Below are 9,220 nucleotides of genomic sequence, written 5' to 3'. Positions count from 1 at the left end.
AAAACCGCGATGATGAACCTATGACCCGAACCCGAGCGATGAATGAGTTTTGCAAACGCCGACCTCCGACCTTCAATGGAGATACTAACCCCACCGTAGCTGAAACATGGCTGAAGGAAGTCAAGGTGATCCTGGACACCTTGGAGATTACCCGAAACGGAGATCATGTGGCCTTAACCGCGTACCAGCTGAAAGGAGAGGCTCGTTATTGGTGGGATTTGATGGAAGCAACCCATGCCATAGCCACCATGACCTTCGATGAGTTCGAGATCCTGTTTCTCGACAAGTACTTTCCCACGCCCCTTCGTTTGGCCAAGGAGCAAGAGTTCCTCAACCTAAAGCAAGGAACGATGACCGTCACTCAATATGCGGCCAAATTTGAGGAGCTGTCTCGTTACGCCTAAACTGCCGTTGCAATGGAGGACAAGAAGGCGAGAAGATTTGAGTGGGCGCTGACCACTGCTAGAAGGGCTGTGGTAGCTCAGGCTTTCCCCACCTATTTCGGTGTGGTGAAGTGTGCTCTTCGATTGGAGAGTGAAGAGAATGACTTCAAAACCCGATGGAGGAAGGCAACAGGCAACACTGGCGGACCAATCCGAACTCAACCTTCCAACAACAACCGTGGACCCTACCAAACCCTTCACCCCGATCCGAAATAACCAACCTTGGAAGATTGCTGCATCAGGACGTGGCGAACCACAGAGGGGTGGCAGAGACGTAGCGACAGTACAGTGCTATAACTGTCAGGCTATGGGCCACTACAAACGAGAATGCCCCCAACCCCCGAGGGAGAGAACTGGAAGCTTTGGAGGCCAGAAGGCTCAACAGCCAGGACAAGCCGGATTTGGGAAGCAAAACCCCGGAGGTCCATCACAGCAGCTGAACGGGCAGAACAAGGGGAAGCAGCCTTTGGGAACCCAACAGAACACTAGAGGGCACATCTTTGCGCTACAAACTGAAGAGCAGGAACAGGATCCTTCTGTGATCCAAGGTACGCTATTATTGTACAGTACTTGCGTACAAGAATTGTTTGACTCTGGAGCATCGCATTCGTTTATATCCTTTACCTGCGTAACCGCTCTAGCACTAGAAACAGAACCCCTTAGTAGGAGTACCAAAGTCAAATCGCCAATGGGGGGGAGTATAGCTGTTAATCTAGTATGTAGAGGGTGCGAGATAGAAATAGCCAACCTACGTCTGACCTGCGATCTTAGAGTGATCGATATCGCGGATTTCGACGTTATCCTTGGAATGGACTGGCTATTAGCTCACCGAGCGGTCATAGACTGCCATCAGAAAATGGTGACGGCTCATACCTCCGAAGGAACTCATTTCCGTTTTAAGGGGGATAGACAAACGGCAAGCTTGACGACGAAGAGATCCAGGTGGCAGAATCAACTGTTTGGATGGCTAGCTAGTCTCCAAATGGAAGAAATTGACCGGATGGAATTGGGATTACCACACATCGTGTGTGAGTACGCCGATGTTTTCCCTGAAGAACTTTCGGGCTTACCACCTCAAAGAGAGATAGACTTCTCTATAGAACTCCAACCAAGGATAACACCAATCTCAATGGCACCATACCGTATGGCACCCGCAGAACTAAAGGAGCTCAAGACCCAGTTGAAAGAGCTACTGGATAAAGGGTTCATCAGACCAAGTACATCGCCATGGGGAGCACCTGCATTGTTCGTGAAGAAGAAGGAAGGAACACTGCGACTGTGTATTGACTATAGAAAGTTAAACCAGGTCACAGTCAAGAACCGATATCCGTTGCCTAGGATCGATGACCAATTTGATCAGTTAAGAGGAGCAACCTGCTTTTCTAAGATTGATCTCCGATCAGGCTATCATTAGTTGAGGATCCGAGATGAAGATATCACCAAGACAGCCTTTCGCACCAGATACGGGCACTACGAGTTTGTAGTGATGCCGTTTGGATTGACTAACGCTCCGGCGGTATTCATGTGTCTCATGAACAAGATTTTCCAACCCTACTTAGACAAATTTGTAGTGGTGTTCATTGACGACATCTTGATATACTCCGCCAATAAGGAGGAGCATGAGGAACACCTTCGGATAGTGCTACAAGTACTCCGAGATAGCCAACTTTATGCCAAGGCAAGTAAATGTGAGTCTTGGCTAGACGTGGTTAAGTTCTTGGAGCACGTAGTATCCAAGGAAGGAATCGCGGTGGACGAAAGCAAAGTCGAAGCAGTGCTAAATTGGAAACACCCGACCTCGATGTTTGAAATCAGAAGCTTCCTAGGATTGGCTGGATATTACCGGAGATTCATATCAGATTTCTCGACCTTAGCCAAACCCATGACTAGGCTGACTCAGAAAGGAATGAAGCTGGATTGGAATGAAGCCTGCGAGAAATCTTTTCAAGAGTTGAAGAAGAGACTGACCAGTGCACCGATACTCATCATTCCCGAGCGGGGTGTAAATTATACGGTTTACTGCGATGCGTCAAGAGATGGCTTGAGATGTGTGCTGATGCAGAACGGAAAGGTTGTAGCCTACGGATCACGACAACTCCGACCCCACGAGAAGAACTATCCCACCCACGACTTAGAATTAGCTGCAGTAGTATTCGCCCTCAAAATCTGGCATTACTATTTATGGGGAGAACAATTCGAAGTCTTTACCGACCACAAAAGCCTCAAGTACCTATTCACTCAGAAGGAGTTGAATCTGAGGCAGCGCCGATGGATGGAATACTTGGAGGACTATAAGTTTACGCTTCAGTATCACCCTGGCAAGGCCAATGTGGTAGCTGACGCTCTAAGCCGAAAGGAGAAGGCGCAAAAGGTCAAAACAACCATTAAGGAATGGGAGATGGTAGATACTCTCAACGAGTTCAACCTGCGACCGTCGTCAAAAAATGGGAACGCTCGATTGTACGCTTTAGTTGCGGAACCAACACTTCACCGAGAAATATTACTGGCCCAAACCTCTAAGCAGGACTGTGAGTTCATCCAGTATCGAATCCGAGCAGGAAAGGCGCTACCAGGATGGACAATCGAGAAGGATAACAGCCTGAAATTCAAGGGAAAGGTATTCGTACCTAATATTGGAACCCTTCGAGAAGCTATACTCTAAGAAGCTCACCATTCGAACTTCGCAGTCCACCCTGGTGGTACAAAGATGTATCATGACCTGCGGAGGACGTACTGGTGGGAAGGAATGAAGAAGGACATAGCCCGATTCGTGCTACCTGTCTAGTGTGCCAGCAAGTTAAGGCTGAACACCAGAAACCTGGAGGAGACCTTCAACCATTACCAATTCCAACCTGGAAATGGGAGCACATCTCAATGGACTTTGTGACTGGACTACTGAGATCTGCCAAATCCAACACTGCAATCTGGGTGATTGTGGATCGACTCACCAAATCTGCGCATTTTCTGCCTATGAAAATGACGGAGAACGTGGAGCAACTGAGCCTGTTGTACATTCGAGAGATTGTACGCCTTCATGGAGTACCTATCTCGATAGTATCTGACAGGGATCCACGTTTAGTATCACATTTTTAGAAAGGATTACAGAAAGCTTTGGGAACAGACGTAAGGCTTAGTACAGCCTTCCACCCCCAAACAGATGGACAAACAGAGAGGACAATACAGACATTGGAGGACATGCTGAGAGCCTGTGCCCTGGATTTCTTCGGAAATTGGGAACAGCACCTACCCTTGGTGGAGTTTGCCTACAACAACAGCTACCAAGTAAGTATTGGGATGGCGCCATACGAAGCTCTCTACGACCGACCTTGTCGATCCCCAGTCTGCTGGACAGATACTGGAGACATGGGATTAATTGGACCTGACATAGTGCGGGATACCACAGAGAAGGTCAAGACCATCCGACAAAGGATTCAAACCGCTCAGAGCCGACAGAAGAGTTATGCGGATAAAAGGAGCCGACTTTATCCTTTGCAGTAGGAGATCATGTGTTCCTAAAGATCAGACCGAAGAAGGGAGTCATCAGATTTGGGAAGAAGGGAAAACTATCCCCACGCTACATCGGACCCTTTGACATTGTAGAGAAGATTGGGAAGGTTGCGTATCATCTAGCCCTGCCACCGCAGCTAGACAAAGTTCATAACGTATTTCACGTTTCGATGCTTCGCAAGTACCTCGCCTTACCCACCCATGTTCTCAATTGGGAAGACATCACCATCAAGGACGACGCGACATATGAAGAGGAACCCATAGAGATTCAAGACCGAAGTGAGAAGATAATCCGAAACAAGACCATCAAATTGGTAAGAGTTCTGTGGAAGCACCGTGGATCTGGAGAAATCACATGGGAAAGAGAAGAGACCATGAAAGCAAACTACCCTCACCTGTTCGAATCCGAGCGTACACCTAATTTCGAGGACGAAATTGTTTAAGGGGGATAGGTTGTAACAACTCCGATTTTTAGTGAATAAAAATCTTGTTGTTTATTCGAAATTCCTTATTTTTCTCTTGAATGGCCTTATAATTTTCTCGTTAAATTCTATTTGGATTTTAGCCCTTTCGTTTCTTAGATTATATCTCTTGACTAGTATAGTTAGCTTTTAACCAAATTAGTTAGAGAGACCTAACTACCAAATCATTTAGTTACCTTTGGACCATTACCCATTGGTCAATAAATGTTAGGGTAATCTTTGTCCATTGGACAATAGGCCATTCATTAGAATATTTGATTACTACAAAGATATAGTATTATATTGGTGTATTTTCCCATGTACAAAGGACAAATATGCATTCTTTATTATTTGATATCATTTTCCCCATTACCCATTGATTATTAACCGCTAGGGAAACTATTACCCATAGGGTAATTGCTCTAATCTTCCTACTAAGTACTAGAATCCTATTAAATATTCAAGTGTTGATTTTCCATGTGCTTTTATGCATTAGAATATGTGGGTAAATCTAAACCCTAGATTTTTAGTACCTTTTGTAATGAATTAGTACTAGTACCTATATTATATTTTAATGGGGAAATCTTAAGCCATATATTCTTGGTACCTATGTATATATAGGCATGTGTACATATATACAATATTATATATAGATATAGATTTCCAAAAGTACAATATCTATTAGTTTAATAGAAACATGTGTCTAATTAGAATTCTTTATTGGGATTTTGATTTTGAAAATCTAGTACTTGTACCATTGGCCATTATTATTATTATTATTATTATTATTATTATTATATATATATATATATAGTGTACTTGAGAGAGAGAGTTGCCGAGAGAGAGAGAGAGAGGGAGGAAGAAAGAGAAGAAAGAAAGAAAGATAGGGTTGTACCACCATGATTTTCTTCATCTTTTCAAATCCTTGGGTGTATCTTCTTCATAGCCAAAATCTATCCTTTCATTGTCCTTCTATATTTATTTAAAGACTAAATCTTGTACAAACTATCCTTCCTTCCACCAAATCTTCCAAAATCCAATCCAAGGTACACAATCTAGCCATGCAAGCCTAGATAGCCCCATGGCCTAACCCATCAAGCTTTCAATCAAGCTTGACATGTGAAAGATTGAGCTATGGAGAGAGAGAGAGAGGGGCCGACCTTTAGAGAGAGAGAGGGAGTCCAATTTTGACTATAAATAGAGCCACCCTCATGCCATTTCAACTCACACCTTCACTTCTTGCTCTCACTTCTCTCTAGAAACCAATTCATTTTTCCAGACGGCATACTGTCCCTTCGCAAATCCTCATTTTTCTCCTACCTAAACTAGTTTCTAGGATCAACTTCCTTCACAAAAGTTGTAGAGCACTTCGAGACCTTCAAGTTAGACCCAACAACCATCGTATTCGGCCAAAGATTGACCAAGTTACTGCCATCCAAAGTTCAGTCCAGATTTGCGAGTTTCATCATCCGTAGGATTCTCCAACTAGCTTATTCGGCCCCGACTAGTTCCGGATCAAGGTAGATTATCCTTATCCCCTATCTCTAAGTATACGTAGAATGTCCCTAACTGTTTTCTTTAAGTATAAGGTTATCTTTCACCTATGACGTTTGAAATGCATGATAATTTACAAACTTATTTTCGCTAAATGGAAGTTTGAGCATTTGGAATAATCAACTTTTAACTTTGAATAAACATATGTTGTTTTGAACTTCCCACAAAGGAAGAAAGAACGGTTTTTGAAAGGTAGAAACTTATCGCTTGTTTAGAAGTATTCGTATTTTGATCTTTAGGTTGATTATGAGCATGCATACATGAATTGCTTGTGGTATAATATTGAGTTGGATGATCTTGTTTGATTAAATATTACAATGAATGATATCGTATGTGAAAAGTCCTACCGCGGAGTCAATGCATGAAAACGAGACACGGAAATTGAGAAAGTAGAAACATGACACCTAGGGTGTGGTTTATGAAAAGGCGTGTTTTGAAAAGGGTGAAATGTTTTGGAAACCGCAATGTGGCCGGACGTGGTAGCCCATTGTGTGGTGTGTGTTTTGTGTGCCAATGGGAACCCGGGACGACGAAACCATTGTGAGGATACTCGGGAGACCGGAACGGCGGAACCGAGGTTGGGTGTGTGGCTTGGTTATCTGCGGAGAGGAGCCAATGCAATGTGTTCCAATGGGAACCCGGGACGGCGGAACCATTGTGAGGATACTCGGGAACCCGAAACGGCGGAACCGAGGTTGGGTGTGTTAAACAAAGGATTTTTGAAATGTTGATTGGTATGTGAAAATGATGACACGGTCTACGATGAGTTGCGTAGGAGAAACTCATAACTCTTGGACACCAACGATGATTGAATATCGAATGTGGGTGTGTGATTGTGATGCATTGTTATATACTGTTTGTAAGTTTAAGGTTGGGGTTAAGGATTTTCCTATTGAGCGTTGTAGCTCACGGTGTTGCCTTTTTGGTGACCCTGACATATTATATTGGTGGTGACGCCGGTATAATATGTCAGACCTCCTAGATGAATAGGGTGAACTCTACACCTTAGAGGCCTTTGGAGCCGAAGAACTAGCCCGGATGGAGGAAGAAGCAGAGCTGTAGTTAGGAACCCTAGTTCCCTCCTTGTTTGTTTTAAAGTACTCTTGTAAGACTTTGAGATGTAATAATGAGCCAGACTCACTTGTTTTGTAATAAAAAGTCTTATTAACGTACCCAGAATTTGGGGGCGTTACATGGGAAGCTCCTCCAGATAGGATGGTCTTGATGATGTATGGCCCTGACCACTTTGGCCAGAACTTTCCTCGTGAATCATAAACCGATGCCCAAATTTCCTTCAAAACCATGTCACCTTCTTCCAAGTCCCTAGGTTTCACCTTCTTGTTGAATGCTCGTGCAATCCTTCGTTGGTACCCTTGGATGTGGTAAAGGGCTCTCAATCTCTGTTCATCAAATAACATGAGTTCCTCGAACCTATTGTTTAACCATTCCGCCTCTTGACCTCACATTCAATCATGGTTCGGAGGGATGGGACCTCTAACTCAATGGGGAGCACGGCCTCCATGCCATAAACCAAAGAATAAGGCGTTGCTTCTGTTGGCGTACGTTTGAACGTTCGATATCCCCATAGGGTCAGTGGTAGCTGCTCATGCCAATTCCTTGTGGATTCAATGGTCTTTTCTAAAATGGTTTTGACAGTCTTACTTGCAGCTTCCACGGCTCCGTTGGTTTGGGGCCAATATGTGGTTGACCTGTGCACTTGGATATGAAATTCCTCCAAAACTTCCTTAGCTCGACCCTTGAAGTGAATGCCACTGTCTAACACGAATGCTTGAGGAACCCCATACCGATAGATGACATTATGTTTGATAAAATGTGAAACTTGTACCGTAGTCAGGGTTGCATAAGAAATAGCTTCTACCCACTTTGTGAAATAATCAATTGCAACCAAGATGAACTTGTGACCGTTGGATGCTGCCTGTGTGATTCTTCTAATAACGTCGATTCCCCATACTGAGAAAGGCCAAAGAGAAGTCATTTGGTGCAATTCTGATAGCAGAACATGCATGTGATTGGCATGGATTTGACACTTATGACATCTCCGTACATATTCTATACACTCTGTTTCCATGGTGGACCAGAAATATCCCTGTTTGAGAATTTTCTTGGCGAGCATCATGCCGTTCATATGAGGTCCACAGACTCCTTCGTGAATCTCCTTCATCACTCTTTCCGCTTCTGCTCCATGAATACATAGCTTGTGCATTCCACAGTGTGACATCCGATTCAAATTTCCCCCGCAGATGATGTATTGGGCTGCGAGCCTTTGGAGAGCAATTCGATCTTTCTTGCTTGCGTCAGCAGGATATTCTCCCATTTCCACAAATCTCCAAATGTCGTAATACCAGGGGTGGCCATCATCAGGTTCATCGATAACCATAACATGCTGGTACACTGGGGAATCTCTTTGCTCAATCACAATGGGTCTTAATTTCAAACCAACGGGGATTTCGAACATGGATGCCAGCGTTGCCAAAGCATCCGTAAATTGATTCTTGAGCCTTGGCACATGAGTAAAAGTTACTTTGTTGAAATGAGGAATGAGGTCTTCAAGGTCTTGATGATACGGCTTTAGTTTTTCCTTCTTTACTTTCCAGTCGCCGTTGGCTTGTGACACCACTAAGTTAGAATATCCCACCACTTCCAATTTTTCTATACCGATTTCGATGGTTGCTTCCATGCCAACAATACAAGCCTCGTACTCTACTTGATTGTTGATGACTTCAAAATTTAGCTTGAATGCAAGCGGTATGTGGGATCCGTCGGGTGCTATTAACAGCACACCAATTCTAAACCCTTTCTGATTAACAGCCCCGTCGAAGTACAACTTCCAAACATCCTTGGCTATGATCATCAAATCCTCATCTGAAAACTTAAACTCGGTATCTTCTCCTCCTTCAACCGAGTAGTCAGCTAAAAATTCCGCAACGGCCCTTCCTTTCACTGACTTCCTTGTAACATATTTGAGTTCAAATTCTGCCAGCATAAGCAACCAGCGCGCCAATTTCCGAGTGAGAGTTGGTTACTCAAATCGGTACTTCAAAGGATCCATTCGAGATATTAACCTTACTGGGTATGCCAGCATGTAATGTCTCAGCTTCTTGGAAGCCCAAACAAGTGCCATCAAGTCTTTTCCAACCAGGTATAGCGTCCTTCGCATCCAACCATCTTTTTGCTTAGATAATACACAACCCTTTCAACCCCATCGTCTCCTTCCTGTGCCAGCATAAACCCCAT

General features: G+C 44.0%; 1 protein-coding gene across 1 annotated transcript; it reads left to right on the top strand.

Annotated features, from left to right (window-relative positions):
* Positions 1-543: 543 nt before the first annotated feature.
* LOC131317425 (uncharacterized) lies at positions 544-7,240 on the top strand. Its single transcript, XM_058346981.1, has 8 exons — positions 544-991; positions 1,181-1,359; positions 2,056-2,592; positions 2,752-3,060; positions 3,171-3,482; positions 3,537-3,851; positions 3,962-4,361; positions 7,143-7,240. Exons 1-8 carry the CDS (start codon positions 544-546, stop codon positions 7,238-7,240), a joined length of 2,598 nt encoding a protein of 865 aa, XP_058202964.1.
* Positions 7,241-9,220: the final 1,980 nt, after the last annotated feature.

The sequence above is a fragment of the Rhododendron vialii genome, chromosome 2a, assembly GCF_030253575.1.
Source record: "Rhododendron vialii isolate Sample 1 chromosome 2a, ASM3025357v1".
NCBI lineage: Eukaryota > Viridiplantae > Streptophyta > Magnoliopsida > Ericales > Ericaceae > Rhododendron > Rhododendron vialii.
The sequence above is the reverse complement of the archived record's forward strand: the minus strand, read 5'-3'. Positions and strand labels throughout refer to the sequence as shown.

Excerpts from the sequence above, each read along its gene's own strand:
- LOC131317425 (XM_058346981.1), top strand. The coding sequence starts at position 544 with ATGACTTCAAAACCCGATGGAGGAAGGCAACAGGCAACACTGGCGGAC. Across the intron at positions 1,360-2,055 it reads TTAAGGGGGATAGACAAACG|GAGGAGCATGAGGAACACCT; the intron begins GCAAGCTTGACG and ends TCCGCCAATAAG. Across the intron at positions 2,593-2,751 it reads ACTTAGAATTAGCTGCAGTA|TATCACCCTGGCAAGGCCAA; the intron begins GTATTCGCCCTC and ends TTTACGCTTCAG.